Source organism: Grammomys surdaster, unplaced genomic scaffold (genome assembly GCF_004785775.1).
Source record: "Grammomys surdaster isolate TR1022 unplaced genomic scaffold, NIH_TR_1.0 125901, whole genome shotgun sequence".
NCBI lineage: Eukaryota > Metazoa > Chordata > Mammalia > Rodentia > Muridae > Grammomys > Grammomys surdaster.
This window is the reverse complement of record NW_021620725.1, coordinates 350,136-374,351: the sequence shown is the minus strand read 5'-3', so window position 1 is coordinate 374,351 and position 24,216 is coordinate 350,136. Positions and strand designations below refer to the sequence as shown.

Sequence of the window (24,216 nt, the reverse complement as noted above, 5' to 3'; positions counted from 1 at the left end):
TTCTCAGGCTCTTGGACATCCAGGTGCTGCTGGATGTTGCAGAAGAGCAGAGGACAGAGTCAGGGCCTATGGGCTGGGGACAGCGTCTAGCCTGGGACTGGGCCTGGGGGTGGGCAGGGAAGGGGAGCTCCCACTAGCACCAGTGGGGATAGTCCTTGGCTTGATAGAGGCAAGCTTGGTGGCAATTGTGGCTAGGAGCACAGAGAGACCTTCTATGGGAGATTAGGCTGTGGCTCTGGAGGCGAAGACCTTCTTCATGGCTCCCCACAGCTGATCTTGGTGAGAAGAGCTAGTCCATAGTTCCAAACAGTTAATTGTCATGGCAAAAAATGGATGCATAAAACCATACCCCACTTCTCAGGGTGGGCCTGAGATTAAATACCTTTTGCAGGGAGGAATGTCTGGGAAGGAAAACTTATTGGTTATGCCCTCCTGGGCTCTAAGTACCTCATTAGCATGGAGAACTCTGTCTTGAGCCTATGTGACCACAAGTCACGGTTTCCTGAGATATTGAAATATTCCTTGTAAGGACGCTAATTTGTACAGTTCCTTCTCAGCATTAGCCATTGTTTTGTTTTCTCCGTACACATTTTTGTCATCAGTAGCTTGCTGCTATGGGGCTGTAAACTTCCAGAGGGCAGGGTCTGGTTTTAGCTCCCAGTGAACCTCACTTCTAGGTTGCAAGAAATATTGTTAAGTAAATGAACAAAAGTTAAGGCAAGTAAGTACGGTAGAGTAACGTTTCTTTTGGAGACTTCTCGAGGCTTATGACGGGCGCGTCATTCAACCCTTTGGGTGAGAACGTGGCGCGCTCTCTGGAAAAAACAAACAAACATGCAAACAAACAAACAAGAGAAAAAACGGAATCCTGGCCCCTGTACCGCTTCTGGACACCTCTGAGGAGCTCGCCGGATGTACGCAAAGGCGTGGGGGCGGAGCTCTGGTAACCCGGGCAACGTCCCGGAAGCTGCTTCTCGCGTTCCCCTGTGGCGGGCTCTGTGGTTCTGGAGGCTGAAGTTTTAGTCGGGGCGGAGGCGGCAGTCGGCCAGCGGCAAGGCAGGTTGGGTGAAGCGGGGCAGGCTTGACGTCCGCGCTTAGGGCGAGGAGAAGCGACCGGCGTCTCCGCCTCGGTCCCGGCGCCCGAGTGGGCGTCCTCATCCCAGGCTGGCCGCTGGCCTCGCAGAGCCCGAAAGTGCGGTTCCGGGTAGCGCCTGGTGCTCCTGCGGGACATCGGGCCCCGCGCACGCGCGCCGCGTTCCCGCACCCGACTGGCGGGAGAAATCTCGAGGCTGTTGGGTGTTCCAGATGTTTATTATCCAGCTAGGGAGTGGCAAAGTATTCAGGATGTTGGGACAGGGCGGTCCTTTAAGTTGAGCGGTTAGGACAGGGAAAGGCTGCTTGAGAGTTTGGGGCAGGCTTGGCCTTGGGAGTCAGAAGTATGAAATTGCTCCAGATGGTGCATGGCACTGCTTGTGAAGATCGGATCTCAGGATGTGTGGGCGGGAAAACCAGGAAGAAAAGGCAGTCGGGCTGCACGAAGAGAAGCTCTTGAAGTTGGATGTTTTCTCTACAGTGGGCTCCATTAAAATCTTACGAGGAAGTAAAACATTGAGATGTGTATCCCTGTAGCTGGGTGAGATTGATGGCAGGGACAGTGTTCTTGTCCTCCAGTTTTCATACTAGTTAAGGTAAATCTGGCAGAATTCCACCATCCCTCCTTAAAAGCTTGCGAGGGCTTCCTATGATCTTTTGTATAGTGCGCAAATTGCTGTGGCCCTCAGTTTGCTTTCTAGACTGTTATTGTTCAGACTAAAACAAATTCTTTAAATGCTCTCACCCCCCGCCCCCCGCATAGATCATTTTCTTTCTGTTGCTCTTTTATTTACTCTTTATTTTCGCCCCTACTTTGTGAAAGGAATTAAGGAGAGGAGGCAGCTTTTCTTCATATGTATTGAAGATTAGTTACTTCCTTGACGCAAAGTATTGACTTTCAGGCTTGCCTTTTGTAACAAGTCGTTTAGTTATGGTCCTTTGAGAAACCTACCTGAGAGGGCACAGGCTACTTCTGTCTTTGTTTTATTGGTGCCTGGCTCTCAGCAAGTACTTTCAAAGTTATTTGATACGTGGAGTGGATGAATGAATGGAAAAGACGCCTTACAGGAAAGTTAATAACAGGCTGTCCAGAATTGTTCCTAGTAGAAATGGAAAAGAGTGGACAGATGGGCGGGATATTTCAAGGAAGGGTTTATAGATTGTGTTATGTAGCGGACAAGGAGACTATTAGGAACCAGAGGCGATACTTAAGCTTTAAGCAGGAGCAACAAGAAGGATGTCAATTCTCTTAGTTACTGAGTCAAACAGGTATCTAGATCAGAGGATCGGGAGGGAAGTGCATTACGAGCTGTATCTTACTGTACTCTGAGGTATTTGGAAGGGGCAGTGAATTTACAAGAAAGAACGCTTGATGTTTTAAGGACAATTAGGAAACATTAATTGTTTGGTTATGGTCGTTTAGTTGTGTGTCTGCATGCCCCGGATGTGTATAGCTTTGCTCAGAGGTTTCGGCAGGATCACTAAGGGGGCCGCTGGACCTCTTGGTGGTCTAGAAAGCAAGCTCAGTGAAAGTTGGCACAGGATTAGACTCAATTGCAGTTTTACTGCCATTGCTCATCCAGTGCATGGGATGCAGTAGGGCCCCCCAGTATTGGGTGAAGGGATATGTCTAGGAAGAACATAGGACAGGGACAAACCTAGATGAAGGTCCTTGGTTAAGTTTTACATGAGAAGAGTCCAGTGTAGTCTGAAGAATAGATGAAATAGCAGGAAAAAGGGTGTTGTGGAAGCCATGGAAGAGGCCTGTGAGTCAGTGTGTGGATCAGGAAAGAGCCTGAGAAATAAGAAGGGGTTGGTACTCATAGCATTAGGAAGCAGTTAATATTCCTCATTTTCTCCACACAGGCCCCACCTCTGCAGGGTACAGTGATACTGTTTACTGCCCTTAAAATACCTCTAGACTCTGTTGTGACTCAAAAACAATACTCATTTTCCTAAGTTCCCGACAACTGCCTTGTAGAGGGAAACAGGCACATGGACCTTGGACCCCTGTGTTTAGCTACTCCTAAGATTTTCCATGCTTCAGATTTAGAACTGTTTCCAGGGTTCAGGCTGGGAGAGTTTTAACCTATGAAAAAAAGTAGTATTTTAAATATAATTTGAAATAAAAACTCCCTCCCTTTTAACGAGTTGCATGTTTTTAACCTCAGAGTTAATCCATTGTTTGTAGTTTCCTAGCATGTACTTTACAGTGACACTGTCAGTTCCTTCCTCTCCGCATTATTATCTGTGTCACTGTGAGCAGTGTGATTATGTTCTCTAAGCCTTATTTAACTCATGAGAAAAGAATTAATAATTGCCACTGATGTCATCAACACTTAACTAGGACTTAGTATGTGTCAGGCAGGGGTTCCAAACAGATTACATATTTAATTAGTTTCATTTTAGAGTTATCGACAAAGCTCAAGAGTGAATCCACAGAGTTTGATTCCAGGCTATATTCTTAGCTACTATACCGTGCTGTCTCTCAAGACCGAGTATGTCTCACAGAGTTGTGGGATTAGTGCTAAGGCTCTTCATTGAGGATGCATATATATTACCATCAGGTACTTTGTACATGTAGCTCTTGTATTTTGCTTTTTTACATTTGACTTTTTCTTTCAAGTACGTATGGTGTGTGTGTGTGTGTGTGTGTGTGTGTGTATGGAGAGGTCAGATGTTGCTATTGGGTGTCTTGGTTCTCTGTGGGAAAAATAGGCAGCAGCGGTGGTGGATCCTGGAGGTGTTCCACGCTGGCTGGTCCCACATACACGAGAAGGTTTGGGGTTCTAAAGGCTGGAGGCTTTGGCGATGGCAGGCCCCAATGACACGAGGAAGTCCTTGGTTCCAGAAAGGTTTATTGTCATGGCGGATGGTGGATGGATTTGGCTGTGTCCCCCCCACCCCCCACCCCTCACCCCCTGAAACTCAGGGCAGACCTGAGTTAAATAGGGAGGGAGAAAGGGGGAGGGTCTGGTAAGGAATGCTTCATTTGCTCCGCCCTCCGGCCTTCATTAGTATGTAAATCCCTAGGGCCTGAGGCCTATGGTCACACCCTCTGCCTGTGCACTCTGGGAGGGGCTGTAATGGCCTATGTGACTGAACAGTGTAGGTCTATGGAGACTAGACTGCTTTTCAGGACCCTGGGTTCTGGGGATGTGGCCAAACGCCTGCCATTTCTCACTTAGAGTCTCAAGGTTCCAGGCCCATGCCCAGCCATGAACCAAGGTACCCTTATGCAGTCCCACAGTTCTCTATTTTATATATTGCAGTAGGGTATCTCCCTTGAGTCTAGAACTTACTGATTTGGCTCATGTAGCTGGCCAGTTTGGGAGTTGCCTATCTCTCCTCCTGAGGTTACAGGGCTGCCCTGCACTCCCGGTTTTCATAGTTAATATACTCAAACTTCATCCACAGTGTAGCATATGTCAGTACTTTATACCTTATTGCAAAATAACATCCCAATTGCATAGATATATCACATATACTTATATAGTCATCAATTAATGGGCATTTTGAGATGTTTCCACTTTTGTCTATTAACTAGAATATAGTTGTGGACATTCACTTACAAGGTTTTCTACGGACTAATATTTTAAATTCTCTTGAATGTGTATGTAGGGGAATTGCTGGGTCACATGGTAATGGTGTTTAAATTTTTGAGTAACTTCCCACTGGACTTCCAAAGTGCCTATGTAAATTTATATTCCAATCAACAAATATATGAAAATTCCAGTTTCTCCATATTCTTGTCAGTACTTATATTTTTTTTTCTTATTAAAGTTACCCTCGAGTGGTTTTGACTGTCATTTAATTATGTTAGTTGTTTTTCAAGAAGGTTTATCTTATATTGCATGAATATTTTGCCTGCATATATGTATGTTCACCACATGCTGCCTGGTGCCTTTGGTGGATAGAAGACAGTGTCAGACCCCCTGGAACTGGAGTTACAGATGGTTGTGAACCATCTGTATGTGGTAGGAATTGAACTCAGGTTCTCAGGAAGAACATCAAGGGTTCTTAACCACTGAGCCATCTCACCAGCCCCCGATTTGACAATCCTTTTTTTTTAATGTGCTTATTTACCATCTGCAGTATCTTATTTGGAGATACCTATTCAAGACCTATGTCCACTTAAATCTGGTTGTTTGAATAGTCCAGTTATGAGAATTTTTTATATATATTCTAGATACAAGGTAAATGATTTGAAAATAACTTTTGCTATTGCATTAGGTATCTTTTCACTTTTTTGATTGTACCTTTGAGTATAATATTTAAAAATTTTGATGAACCAAACTATCATTCCCACATCACAGTTTCTTGTGCCTTAGGTTCTGTTCTCCAGCCTGACCTGAGGTCCACAGCTATTTACACTCATGTTTTCTTCTAATAGTACTACAGTTTTAGTTCTAACATTTTAATATATGACTTAACGTTCAGCTAATTTTTGTACCTGTACGAGGTAGAATCTGAATTTTTCAAAGGAATATTGAAAATATTACTCTTTGAATTGAGTTGTTTTGGCACCTTGTTGGAGTGTAACTGTCTTTAAATACAATGGTTCATTTCGATTTCTGCCTGTTTCGTGTCCAGTTAAATGTTGGTTATGTTTCTACTACAAGTGAACTTCACAGTTGGTTAACTCTTTGTCCCTTAATTACTTCATCTATAAAATGAGTCAAAGTAGTAGCCACTTCATGGAGCTCTTGTATTAAAAAAAAAACTAATAGGTGCAAAGAGCTTAGAACAATCTGCATATAGTAAGTACCTAGACTGTCTTAGCTGACGCTTCATTACTTCCACTACAGCGTTACTGGTATCACCACTGTAAGACTTAATTGTTGGTGACAGATGATACTGAGAATATTGTGTTCATATGTAGAATTGAAACCATATTCCTTTCCTCACTCTGTAAAACTTCTATTCAGAACTGATCAGTAACCTTAATGAAAGGTGATGTGAATCTCCTAGGGGAAACCAGGAGAGCTTGTCAAGATTCAGGCACAGGCAAAGACTTTCTATATGAAACTGTTGACAAAAGTGGGCCGATGAGATGCACGGTAGGTTTTGCTGCCGAAGTTTATCCCTGACATATAAATGGTGGAAGGAGAAAACCAAGTCCTATAAATTGTCCTCTGGTCCTCATACGCACACTGTGCATGTGCTCCTTCTTCACCCCCAAAGATAAGCAAATACATATAATAAAAGAATTGATGATGATGTTTGGCCATTTTTAAAAGCTGGACACTTGGAACTCAAAGAGTGAATATGGGTAAAAGTATTTCCCTATTGTATTTTAGTTATATGACAGGGCATTGATAACCAGAATATAGAACTTAAAAAAAAAATAAACACCAAAAGAAGACGTCAACTAATTAGTGGGCAGATGAACCAAACAGAGTTTTCAAAACAAGTACAAATGGCCAATAAATACACGAGAAAAATGTTCAGGAGCTGGACAGATGGCTCAGTACTATTCTTCTGGGGGACTGACTGAGTTCGGTTCCCAGCACCTATGTTGGGTGGTTCATGATCACCCAAAACTCTGGCTTTATGAGTTCTGACATCCTCTTCTGACCTCTGTGCACACACAGAGAAATAGCTCTTTTTTAAAAAAAATGTTTGGTATCTTCAGCCATCAGTGAAATGCAAATCAAAGCCACATTGAGAGTCCACCTCACCAGAATGGCTGTTGTCAAGAAAACAACAAATATTAGGATATTGGGAGCTGAAGAGGAGCCCCTGTATGTTGCTGTTAGGAATGTAATTAGTACAACCAGTATAGAGGTTCTTCAAAACTAAAAACACAGAAAGAACCATCTTACAATTGTGGTTGTACCACTCCTGAGTATATACCCAAAGGAGTCTAACTAAGATTACCATGCATACGTGTACATCTATGCTTATTACGACACTGTTCTCAATAGTCAAGCTATGAATTCAGCCTAGATGTCCATCAGCAGATAAGTGGATAAAGGAAATGTGATGTATATAGGGAGTATTTATTCAGCCACAAAAGGAATGAAATCTTAAGTACAGGAAAATAGAACCAGAAGCTATGTTAAGTGGAAATAAACCAGACTTAGAAGTATTCCTTGTTTCCTCTAGAGTTTAGAAAAAGATATGAAAGTAGGAGGGAGATACTTGATTGTGAAGAGGAAGGGGACCAGTTAAAGGGAGAGGAGAGAGAGGACAGTTGGTGTGATAGAATCAAAGTATGCATAGACATGTATGAAAATATGAAACTCATATGTTGATAAAACTTGAAATAAAAATAGGTAAACCAAGTCATGGGAACCCAAGTCTTAATTGTTGGTCTGGCATACAGATCAGTGGGAAGGAACTTGCCTGGCATATTTTACACCTGGGCAGCAATCTGAGCTCAGCACCACAGGAAATAAAATAAGTAGTCATTTTCTAACCATTGTGACTTCCCTCTTTTGCTGGATTGTAAGCTCTGAAATTAGACGACGTGTTTAAAGAGTAAAAGGCACTATAGAGAGATGGGAAGACTGTTCTAGGGGAACACTGGAGCTTAGGCATCGTTATCAGTTAGTTATTGAAAATACTTAATGGAAGGGGGAGTGGTAGCTTAAAAATACCATACTTGCCTAGCATGTTCAAGGGTCTGTGGTCTCCATTGGAGAGAGACAGGTGTGGGTGAGGGACAGTGACAACACATGGCACTGTTGGCTAGTAAGGAATATGAGGACTAGCCTGAAAGCTCTGTAGATATTTTGGTAGGTTGTGTGGATAATATGTATTAGTGATACACTTTGAGTTACCAATAATGTATGAACAGATTAAGGAAAGAATTAAAAGCACTTCCTTTTGGAGTCATTTAACCAAGAGTGAGTACAAATTTGAATTCTCTACTGCATACTCCCTGTGACTTCGTCCTCTGTCTGTTGTATGAGTCTGAATTTGTGCTTGTCTAAAGGCTGCTTGCGAATCTGTCCGAGTGTCTATATTATCTCTGTGTGATTGTCTGTATGTGTATACGTGAGTGTGTGTGTGTGTGTGTGTGTGTGTGTGTGTGTACTTGTGTTGTGTGCTTGTCTCTCTTTGTCTCTAACAAAGGACTTTGCTCTGTATTTCCTGAACAGCACAGACAGCATCGTGTGGTAGAAAGAATGAGATACTTTACGGAAATCTGTAAAAGATTTTACAAAGAATTAAGTCACTGGCTCTAAATGATCCTAACTGACGGACATAACAAACTACTGCCAACACCATTGCTTATCAACCAGTCCTCATAAGTGGATATTCATTTTAGAAGGTTGCTCCAATCTCTGTATTTGTTGCTTTCAGCAAAGGATATTTTAATTTCTATTTTAGGTCGTAATTTCTATATTTATTAAGTTCTTTATTAAGCAAAGGTTTTGTTATTTAAAACCTTTTAATTGTGGTTATTGGCTTTGCTTTAGTATTAATTGTAAAATAAGAAAACCAAGTATTTGGAGAGCCTATTCCTTTCATCATGACCGAATTCTCCTGGTATTTTGAGAGTGGTTTTGTTTGTCCTAGATGTGCCCATGATACATAATTATTTCTTTGCCTTTATTAAAAAACATTAATATTTCTAGATGTCATTGGTCAGAGTGAATCGCTTTGGTCCCCGGGGAGGTGGAAGAAAAACTCTGAAAGTAAAGAAGAAAGCTGTGGTGAGGCAGGAGTGGGATGTAAGTGTGGGGCCCACAGCAGCTGTTCTGGAGGGAGGATGGCCCTAGTGCTCCTGTCCAGTGAGGCTGGGATGCACTCAGGCTGGAGCAGGGTTGGGTTGGTTTCTGGGCGTGTTTTTTGTCTTGGGGGGAAGAGCAGGATATTTGCCCCATTCCCCTTTCAGAGTACAGTATCAAAGGCAATAACTTCGAATTCTTTCCAAGAGTTAGAGGCTTAGTGAAATTGAAACTATGTGCTCACAAAAGTTCCTCTGCAGCTTGCTGTAGTGATGGCAATTTCATTGTTAAAATGCTTTACGATTGCCTCATGGAATCCTAGTATCTGGAAACTAGCTTTAGTTAGGTTGACTCACAATATATACCCTGTTTTTATTCCTTGTTTTAAAGGAATAGAGCTTTATTTTCTGTATAGCACCTAAAAAATACCCTATTTTCTAGAAGACACTCAAAATAATCTGTTTTAACATTATATTGACAATATTGGTTCCTGGTGGGGAAAAGGACTTTTGGTCTTAGGATTTTGAATCAATTTTCAGTTACCGAACTGAGTAACTTAAAAATTTATAAGTAAACTTTAAAAAAGCTCACTCTGTTTTTCTTTTCAAAGAATACTGTGAATGATCTAACAGTTCACCGGGCAACTCCTGAGGATCTGGTAAGTTGAACACTGAAAGTTAAGTCCTGGATTCTGTATTTTATTTGGTATCTGGTTTTTGATCTTCAGAACAGAAACCATCATCACTCCTTAGAATTTTAGTTTCATTTAATCTTGTTTACATCTGTACAAAACCTAAAATAATATCTTAAGGAATGTTTGATTTTACTAAGGCTAATCAGCCACTGTTAGAATTTTACTCAGGAGTTTTGATCTATAGTCCTGTCACTCATCTAGAGTTAACCTCTAGTCTCTGTCTCCACATATCTTCAGCATTTTACCTTTGTTGTTGTCACTGCTGTTATTTTCACGACAGGCTGTGCTGGGTAACCCTGGCTAGCCTGTCTGTGGCAGAGACTAATCTTTCTGTGGACTTGCCTAGCTTTGATTTCCCTTACAGATGGACTACAGGATGTAGACTGTTACATGTAGTCTCTTTTTTCTAGCATATTTAATAGATTCATCCATGTTATACTATGTATCTCTGCTTCGTTCCTTACTATTGTGAAACAATAGTTCATTGAATGGTGATTCCAGATTTATCTGTTTGTACATCTGCTTTATTTCTGCTTCTTTTCTATTATGAAGTAATAGCATAGTGGACATTTATGTACAGGTCTCTGTGAATATATGCAGGCAGTTGTGTGTAGATCTGGAATAGGATGGCTAGGTCATGTATCTCCATATTGCCTTTTATGAATCACTGCCAACCTGCTCACCTGTCTTAAATTCCACCAGCACATGTGGAGCTTCCAGTTTACACGCGTCATTATTGTCCCCTTTTAAATTTTAATTCTCCTGTTGGGTATAAAGTACTGTCTCATTGAGATTCTAATATGCATGCTCACAATTTTTGCTTGCTAGTCTTTTTGGTAGTTTGCATGATTATAATTTCATTGGCTGACCCGAGTTTTGTTCATATTTACAGTTCTGAGCACTAGCGTATTTGTAAAGACAAATATCTACTCTTATTCCTCAGTCATCCCCGTGGAATCTTCCCTTCCCACTCTTTAGGGAGCTCTGGCTCCTGTCTCTTCTGTCTCAGGAACACTCCTTCCCTGGATATCTGCATCACATGAGACCTCAGTTCCACAGGAAGCCACTTCACAGCTAAACACACAGTGCACCATTGACTTAGAAGCAATGCAGTTATTGTGAAAGGGGTGTGCTTTGCCAAAGATGACTTAGGTGGATTTTGTACCCTTTACATCATGTTTGAAGTGTCAGTGTTGACCACTAATTGATATCTTAGCACTCATTGCATGAGTTTTAACCTGTGAATTGAAGAACACTAGGTGTTTTGGTAGTCTGTACAAATGAGGTAGAAGTTAATATCTTTAAGATAGACTTCCAAATTTTCGATATTTTCTTTTAGATCATTTTGAAAACTTAGAAGACTATGAAAGTTTTAGCTCTGAATGTACACGCATGCACACACTCATGCACACACTCATGCACATACATGCTGAACCAGAAAGAAAGAAGTGGTGAACTAGTGTAAGTGGTCTTACACAGGCGCAGGCAACGTCCTTGTTACTGAAAGCATTTCTTTACAGTTTTCCTTCTGTATAGGTGCGCCGTCATGAGATGCACAAGTCAAAGAATAGAGCATTGGTGCACTGGGAACTTCAAGAAAAAGCTTTGAAGAGAAAATGGAAGAAGCAGAAACCAGAAACTTCAAGTCTTGAAAAAAGAAAGTTATCTATTATGAAGGAGGTAGTGTGAAAATTCATTGTCTTTAGTGTTTTTTTTTTCTCTTGGGTTGGTTTCAATGGAGAGTCTCAAGTACTTATGCAACCTTGTACAGTGAGCTACTTGGGAGGCTCTTCAGAGAGCAGCAGGATGGTTGGAGCCTAGTGCAGAGAGCAGCAGGATGGGTGGAGCCTAGTGCAGAGAGCAGCAGGATGGGTGGAGCCTAGTGCAGAGAGCTGCAGGATAGGTGGAGCCTAGTGCAGAGAGCAGCAGGATGGGAGGGGTGGAGCCTAGTGCAGAGAGGAGCAGGATGGGAGGGGTGGAGCCTAGTGCAGAGGGTAGCAGGATGGGTGGAGCCTAGTGCAGAGAGCAGCAGGATAGGTGGAGCCTAGTGCAGAGAGCAGCAGGATGGGAGGGGTGGAGCCTAGTGCAGAGAGCAGCAGGATGGGTGGAGTCTACTTTGCTGCTTTAAATGTTCTTTGCATAACTCATTAGCTTCATAGTCTTAGATTATATAACTCCTTGGGTTGGAATTTTTTTCTCTTTTTGTCTTTCAACCTTTTAAAAAGTAGCATACAACATAGTAGCATGTTCCTTCTGCTACTGTCGTGATACTTCATTGTGGATGGTTGGTCTCCTCCCCTCCTCCCGCATCTCCTACCCCCACCCCTGTCCCACTGAATATCATGTGTATTCTTCCCACCCTTTCTCCAGTTTCATGGTCCCATAGAAACTGTTTTGACCTCCATACACACTTACTCCCACCTAAATACACATAATTAACAATTAGAAGCCAGGATTCACAGGAGCAAGCACTTTCAGTTCTCATCTGTCTGGGTTGCTTAACTTAATATAGTATTTTTCAGTTCTATCCATTTTTCTACAGATTTTGTAACATCATTTTTCTTACATTTGCTTGACCTTTTATTTTTAAAATGTGTTGTGCGATTTTAATGGCACAATACTTAAATTGTTTCCTAATTTCATATGTAGGATGTTTTGCCTTCATGTATGTCTGTGCACGATGTGCATGACTGGTATTTGCATATGTCAGAAGAAGGTCTCAGATCTCCTAGAAGTGGAGTGACAGACAATTGTGAACAGGCCATGTCGGTGCTGAAAATTGAACCTGGGTCCTCTGGACGAGCAGTTAGTACCCTTAGTCACTGACCCATCTCTCAGTCCTAGCATAATGCTTTTAAAGAGATTACTACAGTCTTTGGCAAAATAAATAGTGCTCTGTATCTGTAAACTTCTGTAATTATGTCTCAGTTCAACAGTATAATAGAATTACCCGGCAAAAATGAAATCAAATAATTTTGTGTGCCTGTTGATCTAGGTCTTAAGCCATTTATCTCTGGCTTAACCTTATGCCTGCCTGGGTGTTTGAAGAAGCAATCAGATACTTAGGGTGAACAGTGTGTCAAGCAAGCAGGAGCTATAGTAGAGCAACCTTTTTGATTTGAGCTGCAGTCATAGTAAAAGAGTGTGTTGTGCACGTGGCTCCTTACCCAGGGCAAGCTTGCAGTGCTTGCTGTCTGCATGACCCTTCATGGTGGCTTCAAGTCATAGGCTGCCTTTTGAGGAATTCCTTAGAGTTCTTAGGGAAATCTTACGCATCAAGAAAAGCTGTATCTCCCAAGTAAATGTTTGTAAGACTTGAGAAAGGAACAGCGGATTCAGAGAATATGATTTCTCATGTTACGGTCTTGGGCCAGTCATACACATGTGTTAGTTCGAATTGAAAAGCCTAAAACCACAGATCTGACCTGGAGAACCTCTTTGGGGGGTTGTCTTTCTCTAGTTTTAATTTTCTTTTCCTTTTTTTTTTTTTGGAAATTTAGTTTCTTTTTTTTTTGTATAAGGGTGTTTGCCTGCATGCATGTGTGTGTGTATGTGTGTCTGGTGCCATTGGAAGTCAGAAGAGGCTGTCTGATTCCTTGGAGCTAAGTCAGAGAATTGTGAGTCACTGAATGGGTGCTGGGACTCCCGCCTGTTTCCTTGGCAAGAGCCATGAGCATTCTTTTTTTTTTTTTTTAAGTATTTATTTATTTTATGCATATAAGTACACTGTAGCTGTCTTCAGACACACCAGAAGAGAGCATCAGATCCTGTCACAGATGGTTGTGAGCTACCATATGGATGCTGGGAATTGAACTCAGGACCTTTGGAAGAGCAGTCAGTGCTCTTAACTGCTGAGCCATCTCTCCAGCCCTATTATTATTATTATTATTATTATTATTGCCATAAGTATTTTTAACCTGTGATAACCACTGAGTCATCCCTGCGGCCCTCGTAGCTTTTCATACAAGTACTAAATGCGGGAGAAGTCGGGAGTTGGGGGTGAGGAGAAGCGTTATGAGGGAACAGGTGAAGGGTCTCATCTGTAGTGTGGTGGTTAACAGTGCTGACGGCACATGAGAATTCTTTTTTTTTTTTATAATTTATTTTTTCTCAAATCGTAATTCATTCACACAGGGGTTATAAACACAGGAAGGCAGGATGTGGGGAAGGGAATGACATTGGAGTGTGGGTGTTCAGGGGGAATACAGATATCTTTAGAACCTGGTATCGGCTGGGTGAAGGTTCAGGGGACAAGTCACTATGACTCTGCCTATGACTTGCTTGTCCTTATCTAAGTTGGTATTGTCTGCCAAGGCTACCTATTTACAAGGTCTATGACTACTCAGGCTTGTAAATTTCCACAAAAGCTGCCTGTTTACATTACCTTATAGCCATCTGTTTCAATGTTTTTCCACTGAGACCCAAGACTTGGTGTTAGTATACATGTATGACAGGCCTATTGCTGATTTTAGACCTATGGCTGATTTTAGGCCTTCAGTGGGTAAGCAGGGCTGCTCCTGACATCTCCTCCCTTCTCTAAGTATAGAAGGGTTGTGGCAATTCTAAACTTTCGAAGGCGAGGATAGAGGCCTGACCTCCAGTATTTGAAGGGGACCTTGTAATGGCTCCAGTCCCCTTGTCGTTGTCCAGTGAGGCATGAGGGCTATACCCATCCCGATGTCTTTTTCCTGGAGAGGGGATACTTTTGACATCAACCCCTATGTAGTCAGGCTTGTCCCTCAGGGAACCCAGATAGATATTATTATCTTTTATTTATATTCCCTTGCAGTGCTTAGCCTCGCAGCCTAAGCAAGAATTCAGATCGCCTGTTAGAGGGGGTTCTGGGTGGCCCCTCTCAGCTTGGTCTAGGGGCAGAAGTTCCCCCTTTTAGGTTGGGTGGAGATGGGTTTTGGAAACACCCTGTATAAAGTAACAACCTCATCTTGAGTCTCGTGGTCCTCCATAGCTAACTTATGATAATGTATCTGAGTAGGTTTTGCTACCAAATTATTTATCTGTTGTATCACAGAGTTAGTCCACCTATTTGAGGGCCAGGGACCAGCAGAAAAAAGCAAAAAGAACCCAAATAATGGTCCCAAGATGGGAGGAAATAGGGTTGACAATCTTGGAGAGGCTGAAAAACAATTCTTGTACCAGCATTCATCTGTCTCTTTTTCTCTCTGATTTTTCTTAGAGAAAAATCACTTCCTTCACTACCTGTTTCATGCTCTCTTTAACCCTCCTTGTCTTATCTATGTAAAGGCAGCCTTCTTCTTTAAGGGCTGTACACAGTCTAGAGTTGTACACAGCCTTTTCTATTGTAATAGAGTAAATCAAGTCCAATAAGGATCTTTGTGATTTTAGGAGGTCTCTTCAGACAGCGAAATGAGGGATTTCTTCAGATTAGTGATGTCATTCTCTAGCTGTTTGATGTTCTTGTCAGTGGCCCTTCAAAGGTCTGAGTAGTATAAGTTGGGAGGCCAGCATCTGGATTAGAACTTCTAACAGCAGATATCACGGGTGATTCATTTTTACCTGGAAAGGAAAAAGAAGGGAATTCTCAGGGAGATTTCTCTTCCCTGGATGTAAGTTGTTATTCATCGTATTTATGGTTGGGCCTGGCTTTGTGGGGGTATCTATTTTTTTCATTAATCTTTTTGGTAGCCAGTTAGCTGTGCCTTCTGTGGTATCAGACAGGCATATCAATCCTTGGCCCCATAAGGGAACTGGGTCTGGGCCATTCCCTTTAAGGGTAAGAGGGTCCTTCCCCATATCTGTGGCCGAGTTTTGTTGGTCTCGGTGGTGCCAGAGGCAGTCAGCGGCAGATTTGCCATGCACATGAGAACTCATCATGGTTGAGATGCTAGGGAGGGTGGGGCGCCACAGTACTCGAACTCTGAGATTCAGACTTAGTGAAGCTAGGTGTGGGAGGCTTCCTCAGTTTCCTCAGTGTTTTTATGTTCTGCCGGGTGTTAGAGATAGCTTTTGATGAGATTTAGATGTTTCCTTTTAACAACGTATCTTAGTAAGGCTAGTACAGTGATCTTTGGCCACATAAACAATCTGCTCTGAGAAATGTGACAGGGATTCAGTAACAGAAGGCAAAGTGGTGGCTTTACTTGAGATCCGATTGTAATTAATACCCAGTGGCAACAGATTAGTAAGATTATCCCTCTACTTTCTGCCTTTGTCAGTTTCTACTGTAGCCATGGCATGTTGATTTGGTATATATTATATCCATTATAAGTTATATTTCCTAAGCTCTTAATTGTATTGACTTGGAAGATATTTCACCAAAGATAGAAATTTGATTCATAAGACAGTGTAATTTGTGTTTTAATAGCACTGGAAGCATCACTAGCTTCTACAGGTTTCAGTGCATTCACACCCTTATGACATCCCTATAGGGTGGAGGAGGTGCTTAGATTCTATTGATATGCCAGTGTATCTTGAAAGTCAATAGTTAGAAGTTAATTTACCTTTTTAATGTCTAGGTTGTTTATAGATTTGCCATAATTTATTATTAATTGTTTTATTTGTGGATACTTATGTTGTATATTAGAATCCAGCTTAAGCTTCTGAGAATAAAATAACTCAATATAGTAATTTAAATGCAACACAGATTTACTTCTCTCATGGAAGTGCTCAGAGGTATCTGGTAGAGGACCCTGCAGTTTTTCAGCATGTGACTTGAGCATCCTGAACACAGGATGGTTGTTACAGTGTCCTTCATTTGTATGCAGGGCAACAGCAAGTGGAGGTAGACAGTGTCTGCTACTCCTCTTATGCCAGCCATTTGGCACTACGTGTTGATCTCCAGGACATTATTGCTTGGCTGTTCCCATATTCAAAAAGGGGCAGGAAATTGAGCTGCATTCTTGATTGAAATGGGAAGTTGGGCCAGGCCTTTAATCCCAGCGTTCATCACTAGGAGGCAGAGGCAGGTGAATCTTTGTAAGTTTGAGGCCAGCATGGTCTACAAAACAAGTTCCAGGACAGCCATGGCTGATACCCAGAAAAACCCTGTGTCAAAAAGCCACCACAACCACCACCACCAACAGGAACTTAGGAGGTGAGCTATTAAAGGGCAGTACTAGGGATAAGTAGTAGTGTGTGCCACTCAGAGATTGCGTCTTACCTCGGCATGATAAACACTCCAGCAAATAGTCTTGACTGTGGTTTGGGGTACAGGCTTGTTTGTTGGATTAATTATTAAAAGCAGCACTAAGTCAAGGGCTGGGGCTTTAGCTCAGTGTTAGAGCACTTACCTAGGATGCTTCAGGGTTTGTTTTCAAGTACTCACAGGAAAGAAAAGAAACCTAAGGGTCAAAGAGTATGAACATATTTTGCTTCAGTTATTAAGTTTTTCTGTGTTTATGGTGTCTGCATTCAGTGGATGTGATAGGACCATAGGCATATCCCTGATACAGAGGAATGGTTGTTACCAAGCTAGAAAAATCACACAGCTTATGTCCTATTGGTAATTTGGAGAGTTTATTACTTTTTGTTTTTAAGGCATTACCCTGTCTTAGGGTTTCATTGCTGTGAAGAGACACCATGACCAAGGCAACTCTTATAAGGGACAACATTTATTTGGGTTTGACTTGCAGGTTTGGTTCAGAGATTTAGTCCACTATCATCAAGGTGGGGTATGGCAGCATCTAGGTAGTCATAGAGGAGCTGAGAATTCTATATCCTTATCTGAAGGCCACTAGAAGACTGTCTCCCACATGGTTAGGAGGAGGATCTCATTGCCCACCTCCCCACCCCCCAGAGTGACACACTTCCTCCAGCAAGGCCACACCTGTTCCAACAAGAGTATACCTCCTACTAATGCCACTCCCTGGGCAAAGCATAGTCAAATCACCACACCCTCTGTCAAAATAAAGTCATGGCGCTGACAGAAGCAGAAAGTGGAAAAACGATCTCATTAATAACTACATTGATGCCTGGTGTCAGTTATAATCAGATCTCAAGTAAAAACCATGCTGTGCGCCATTGACACAGCAGGAAACTGCGTAACGTGGTTAGAGTCTATTTACTATCTCTAGTGTGGCCCTAAGCCCAGCATTCTCTGTGTGCTCTTGGCCTTCTGCACTTCTAAAATGCACTTCCACTCTGTGGAAGGAGCAAATGCAGGACTTACTCTCATTAGCTGACCGAGCTAGCTGACCCACTTGGCCATAGCAGGAAGGGTAACATAAGAACGCTACTCACTTTTCTCTCTGTATCGTAAAATAGTAATTGTCATGTGATGTGATTTTTTTTTTTTTTTGTATTACAGAGAAATTCCAGTCGTAGTGTTTGTTTTTAGATGCTTTATCAGCATCAGTCAGGGTTAGAAAAGGCACTGTCTTGATTTTAAGATTGCTTTCAGCTTAAGAATGCCATCTGGTGGTGGTAGATAGCATTGACTCATCTGTAGCGTATGGCTTTGTCTTTTGTACAATAAAGTCCTTCAATAGGAAGTGCATAATCAGAGGCACGACTGTAATGGTGTTTTGTGTAACAATATCTCCATAATAAAAAACCAACATATTTATAAATACCTAAGCAGATCATTGCTTAATCCTAAAAGCTATACCTTGATTTTCTAAGTCATAGGCCTGTTAGTGGATTATCAGAATACTTCTTCGGTGGTGGAAACACCTTGAGTTTATGGCTCAAAGATTCTTACTTTTAGTATGTGTTTTTCAACTGTATACTATTATTTATTAATGGGTTATGAAATCAAGTTAGTGGGCTACAACCATCACTTAAAACTAGAATGGAATAAAACTTAAATATAGTTATTTTCATGTGGCAAGACTATATAAATTACAGTCTTATTTTAAAAAGTGTGTATTTGTATGTGTCTATATACCTGATCATGTATGTGTGTATTTGTGTGTGTGTGTGTCCGCACACCAGAGCACAATGTAATATGTATTTCTTTCAAGCTACTAATTACTATAATAGTCTTGCCTACTGTTATCTAAGAATATTGCCATGGGAGGGTTTTAGGATGGTCACAGCCCATGGTTAAGAGCAAATTCAGCAACCACACCAATAGAAATTGAAAATTAAACTTTTAAAATGTCACGTTTGGTGCCTTCCCCTAGTCTTTTTCCTTAATAATTCGACAAGTAAGCCTAGTTTTCTCTGAACAGTATTTTTCTTAACTCTTGTGTAGATTCTTTCTGATCAGTACCAGACACAGGATGTGCTAGAAAAGTCCGATCATCTGCTGGCTGTAGCCAAGGGTCTGTTTGTTGATGTTCCTCGGAAGCGCACAGGTAAGCACTCAGTCCACACAGAACTTGTGTTTCTCTCTGAAACATAGCTCATTAGGGATTAGAAGCATTCACTCTGTTATCAGAAGTTATGTTCCTGCTGCATCTTTTTTTTTTTTTTTGGTTTTTGAGACAGGGTTTCTCTGTGTAGTCCTGGCTGTTCTGGAGCTCACTCTGTAGACCAGGCTGGCCTCGAACTCAGAAATCCTCCTGCCTCTGCCTCCCAAGTGCTGGGATTAAAGGCATGCCCCACCACTGCCCAGCCCTGCTTCATCTTCTAGCTGGCTCGTATATGAAGAGCCAAGAATCAGGATTCACTTGCTGTTTACTAGGAGTATTACAAGTTACTCAGTTAAGGGAACTATCTACTAAAATACAGTGTAAAGTACAACATTTTGTAACTGCAAAACATGGCTCAAGTTTTTAGCTTTATTAAGTTGCCACATAATTAAAATATGTACATTTAGTTTTGTTTGAGTAAGCGTTGTTGAAAATCTAAAGCAATTTCAGTTTCTTGTGAAAAGAAACTTTCCTTTTCTTTAGTTACATAGGATTATCCCTGCCCTCCACCCTCACGGTCCATGTAGCGAAGGCCAGCCTTGGTCTTCCTTCCTCTTAACTCCTGAGTGCTGTCACTAAAGGCATGTATCACCATTCTCGGCTTCAGCATTATTAATCATAATAGCATATAACTTGTTTAATCTTTTAGAAACGTGTTTATTTTTAGAGGGAAGTTTGAATCCTGAGTCAGCCGTTTATTAGCGTAACTCTGGGCTAGTCACTTAATTTTTCCAAGTTTCAGTTTACTGACCTGTGAAATAATAAAACCTATCTCATGGAGTTTTGTGAAGGTAAAAATGTGTTTAGATATGGCTGATACATATCCATATATGTACCATGTTAAACAAGTGGAACTGCTGTTTAAAATTTCCCTGAGGTGAAAGGAGCCTGTGGCAGTATGGAACTTGTGAAGCCTCTTTAAGCAGATGAAATAAAATCGGGATGACTTGTGTTTGTTCCTTCTTCAGGGTTTCCAAATGTAACAATGGCTCCAGATTCCTCACAACGTCCTATTGGAATAAATCAAGACCCTGTCACCCCGTCTATCCTTAATGAATCAATCATAGAGCCTCAGGTAATCCATTGCACTCACAACCAAGTGCCCATGCTGAAATGAAGTTCTTCTTTTTTTGTTCCTTGTTTGTTTGTTTGTTTTGGTTTTTCCAGACAGGGTTTCTCTGTGTAGCCCTGGCTGTCCTGGAACTCACTCTGTAGACCAGGCTAGCCTTGAACTCTCAAACTCAGAAATCCACCTGCCTCTGCCTCCCAAGTGTTGGGATTAAAGGCATGTGCCACCACCGCCCGGCTGAAATGAAGTTCTTGATACAGGCATCATGAAAAACATTTTAAAAGCTTAAATGTCAATCATTGTCCTGTCAACTATAAAGAGACAGTAGAAAAAGAAAACTAACAAAGAAGATTGGATAAGATGAGCTAGAGAAAGAATAGAACATTCAAAAAGATAAGATATGAAGTCGAAGGTTGAGTATATACTTCAGTATATGGTGTGTGTGTGTGTGTGTGTGTGTGTGTGTGTGTGTGAAAGGACAACCTCAGGAATCCTGTCTGCCTCCTTTGAGATGAAGTGTCTCGTTTGTCTGGAGTTCACCAACTAAGCCTAGATTGACTGGCAAGGATCCCCAGGGATCAAGTGCCCTGTTTCTGCCTCTACAGTGCTGGGGTGAAAAGCATGCGCCGCCATGCCTGGCACTATTGCGTCTGTGTTTTGGGTATTGTACTGAACTCCTCATGCATATGCCATCCGTATCTAAGCTGTAAAGGAAGGCAACAAAATGACCAACTTGTCTGTGGAGGAGGAAACATGCTGACCTTGACCTTGTAGAAAGTATTTTGAGTGGAGTGGCAGAACACAAGCAAAGTTACAGATGCAGAATTGGAGATGATTCTTTAAAGTGATTGGTGGAGCCAGTGGCGATGACACAAGCATAAAGTACTAGCATTAGAAAGGCTGAGGCAGAAGCAGTTGGGAATTTGGGGCCACCCTTAGTTCCATAATACATTCGTTAGCCTGGACTAAACAAAACCCAAAAGATAAACAGTATGTCAGGGTGGACACATGGTAGGGTAAGAAGAAACAGACTTTCTTACATTTAAATACTGATAGCTGAAGGGGGCAAGCAGCTGAGTATAATTAGGACAGTTAGAGGAAGACCGAGAGGGTTTGGTGGTCAGCCTTAGGAGGAAAAATGTCTGTTATGGCTAATGTCCTATCATGAATGAGCATATCATCACTTATGCTGCTGTTTTTTTTGTTGAGGTAGGCTCTTAATGAAGTCGATGATGGAGGGGAGGAAAGCACTGCTCACAGCCAGTCAGAAGACAGCGAGAGTGAACTGCCTAACTCACTCAGCTCGCACTCCAACAGGAATACAGAGAGGTACGTGTGTGTGGCATGAATACACAGGCTCATCTGGGGTTCCCAGAGTATTCAAAGTGCGTGCTTATTGCATTATTCCTTAAAAACACTAGCAAAGAAAAAAAAAAACCAGTTGAGTGTATAGTTTTATCTAAATATTTAAAATTGTTCAATAATGTTGTAAAAGTTGTAGTAGGAATGTAAAAAGGTTTTTATTTCTCCTGTACTTCTTTTTATACATAAAGCAGTTATATAAATGTATATCTCATTTCCTCGTTTCATACATTAAAAATGGCAATGCTGTATTTGAATTCATCACTTGATACGACCTAAAATCAGCCCCCAGCCTTATGTAAAGTTTGTTTTTACAGCACAGCGAAGTAGCTGGGCTGGAAAGTGAGTGAATGTCAGAGCTGACTGGACACTCTCCTGGATACATGGCAGCTTACATTATTTCTGGTTCTCCGTAGTAACAAAGACACTATAATAAATATCTTACATACTGTTATATTACTTGAAGTCCATATTTAGGAAAAATTGGAAGTAGAACTTGAAGTTTAAAGTGTAAACGCTGTACAATTTTGCTTTAAAATTGTTGAATTCTACTTTATGAAGAACTGTACTTTGAAATTCATGCCCAAGCCCAGGGTACAGAACACTTGTCGTACTTTTTTCTAGGAGGTGTGTCGTTGTGTTTGGGATTTAGTCTCCACCAGTTAGTTTTTTCTTGGTACACAGGAGGAGATACACACCTATGTTATTTTTAATGGCTTCCTGGTTAATAGTCCTTAAAGTGTTAGTAAAGACCTCCCTTTTGTGCCATTGTCACAGTCTCTGTCGGAGTGTGGGCAAATTTCTGGACTTGCTCTTCTAGTGGTGCTGGCCTCTTCTCCAGTCATTCTTGTGCCTTAGGGTTTTGTTTAGAGAGGACTTGTAGGATTTATAGATACCTATAGCTTTTCTTTCTTTTTTCTTTTTGTTTGTTTGTTTCTTTTGAGACAAGGTCTCTCTATGTAGCCCTGGCTGTTCTGGAACTTGCTATGTTACAAGGTTGGCCTTGAACTCACAGAGATTCCCCTGCCTCTGCCTCTCAAGTACTTCGATTAAAGGTGTGTGCCACCATACCCAACTTCCTTTCAGCTTTTCTTAGAATTTTAGGGTTTTCCTAATAATTTTAATCTGTTTTTATATGAAAATCAGTATCAACTTCTTTAACTTCATAAATCAAAGCTTACTGATATTTTCTGTTAGGACATAATGTTTCCCCTTTGTTAAAAAGTGTGCTTTCTGTTTCTGAGGAATGCTTTGACGTTGTTCTTACATAGTGTATACTTGCTTCTTGCTCAGCTTATCCTTAAATAGTAGTTGTTTCTCCTTTGAATGGGATTTTCTATTCATCCACTACATCTTTTATATCCCTGTGTGGCTGGGGATTTGGGGGTCCTGTGGGAGGGGGTAAGCAGTCTTCCCTGAGCTCCATCCTAGATACTTTTCCCCTGTGCCTTCCAGCTTATCATCATACATGTTTCTGTCTTATCTCAGTGGTCAGCTGCATCACTGCATCCTATGTAAGTTAGTTCTGACAGCAATTCTCCAGGGTTTAGCATCATGTCACCTACAAAGAACATTTTTGGTTCCTGTATTTTACCCTCCTCAAATTTCTTTTCTTTTGTATATTAATTATAGGGCTGTATAAAATAATAGTGAAGTAACAGGCATCTCTGTTGTGTTATTTTGTAGACATATGCTTGTTTTGGTGTTGGTGTTGGTGTTGGGTGAAGGGTCTTGTGTGCCAGACCCTTCCCATCATTTCTTTTGGTCATCCTCTTTTAGGATTGCATTGCTTGTAGTCTAGTTTCTTTTCTTTTTTTTTTAAAAGGATTTATTTATGTATGTATATGAGTGCACTGTCACTGTCTTCAGACACAGCAGATCCCATTACAGATGGTTGTGAACTATCATGTGGTTGCTGGGAATGGATCTCAGGACCTCTGGAAGAACAGCCAGTGCTCTTAATCACTGAGCCATCTCTCCAGCCCCTATAATCTAGTTTCTTAACTTTTCAAAGAATTGGACTTCTGGCTTATTAAGTTGAGCGTATAGTTTGATTTCTCCCTCCTCAATTTTCCCTTTTCCCTTCCTTGTGCTTTCTTTTGTTTTTATAGCTTTTTGAGTTAGGACTGCAGTACTTTTTTTCCAGTTCATAAAAATAAGTGGATTATTTAAGAAATGAGGTCATTTCAGTTGATTTTCCCCCCTTTTTGCTGAGAAAGATAAAAACAAAGCAAAGCTCTGGAAGCCCTTGTCCTGTGTAGTTTAGCTACTCTAGGTTCAGGCTGTGCCCTGTCATCTTCCTGTTTGTGGAACTTGGTGACGCTTTCTTTGTGAGCTAGCCTGTGATCATGTCTGTAGTATTCCGTGTGTGCTCGAGCAGAGGCTATGGTTCTATTGAAGGTATAATGCTTTGTGTGCACAGCATAACACCTGCCTTGCTGACTATGTCTTATTTTTTCTGTCTTCCTAGTTAATTTTGCCATATTGTATACTGAGAGTGACGTATTAAAGACTTCTAGTTTTAGTGTGCTTTTGTTTTTCTTCATATTTATTGTTTTAATATACTTAATTGAAGTTTAATGTGTCCTTTCTTGTACGGTGACTGCTGTACTTATAGAAGGTTTATTTATAAATGCTATGTCTTTATTTTGATGAATGGCTTTTAGCACCATAATCTCTATTGTCATATTTAGTGGCTTTTGGTGCAGTCTGTTTTGCCTGAGATAGGGAATAAAACTTCTACTTATTGTTTCTGATTGTCTGCGTTATCTTTGCTTTTTTATATATAGTCTTCTTTATTTATTTAGGCTTTTGCAGTTGTTTTATATTATTTGTGTTCTTTGTATGCAGTGTAGTGGATATAGCCTCCCTAGTCAATTCTAATTGGTGAGGTAAGCTTTGTTCAGTTTCAGTGTTGTCTAGTCACTCACGGTTCTGTTCTTTGTACTGTTTTTCCTTTCTCTGGTTGATTTGATCTCTCTGTGAAAC

At 41.2% G+C, this 24,216-nt stretch overlaps 1 protein-coding gene across 1 annotated transcript in view; it reads left to right on the top strand.

Annotated features, from left to right (window-relative positions):
- Nucleotides 1-964: 964 nt before the first annotated feature.
- Nucleotides 965-24,216, top strand: part of Spice1 (spindle and centriole associated protein 1) — a 46,952-nt gene continuing 23,700 nt past the window's right edge. The window contains exons 1-7 of the mRNA XM_028752437.1: nucleotides 965-1,056; nucleotides 8,679-8,774; nucleotides 9,382-9,429; nucleotides 11,002-11,145; nucleotides 18,638-18,740; nucleotides 19,766-19,872; nucleotides 21,080-21,195. Coding sequence (XP_028608270.1) covers nucleotides 8,679-8,774; nucleotides 9,382-9,429; nucleotides 11,002-11,145; nucleotides 18,638-18,740; nucleotides 19,766-19,872; nucleotides 21,080-21,195 — 614 coding nt within the window. The 5' untranslated portion in view covers nucleotides 965-1,056. The remainder of the gene's footprint in view (nucleotides 1,057-8,678; nucleotides 8,775-9,381; nucleotides 9,430-11,001; nucleotides 11,146-18,637; nucleotides 18,741-19,765; nucleotides 19,873-21,079; nucleotides 21,196-24,216) is intronic.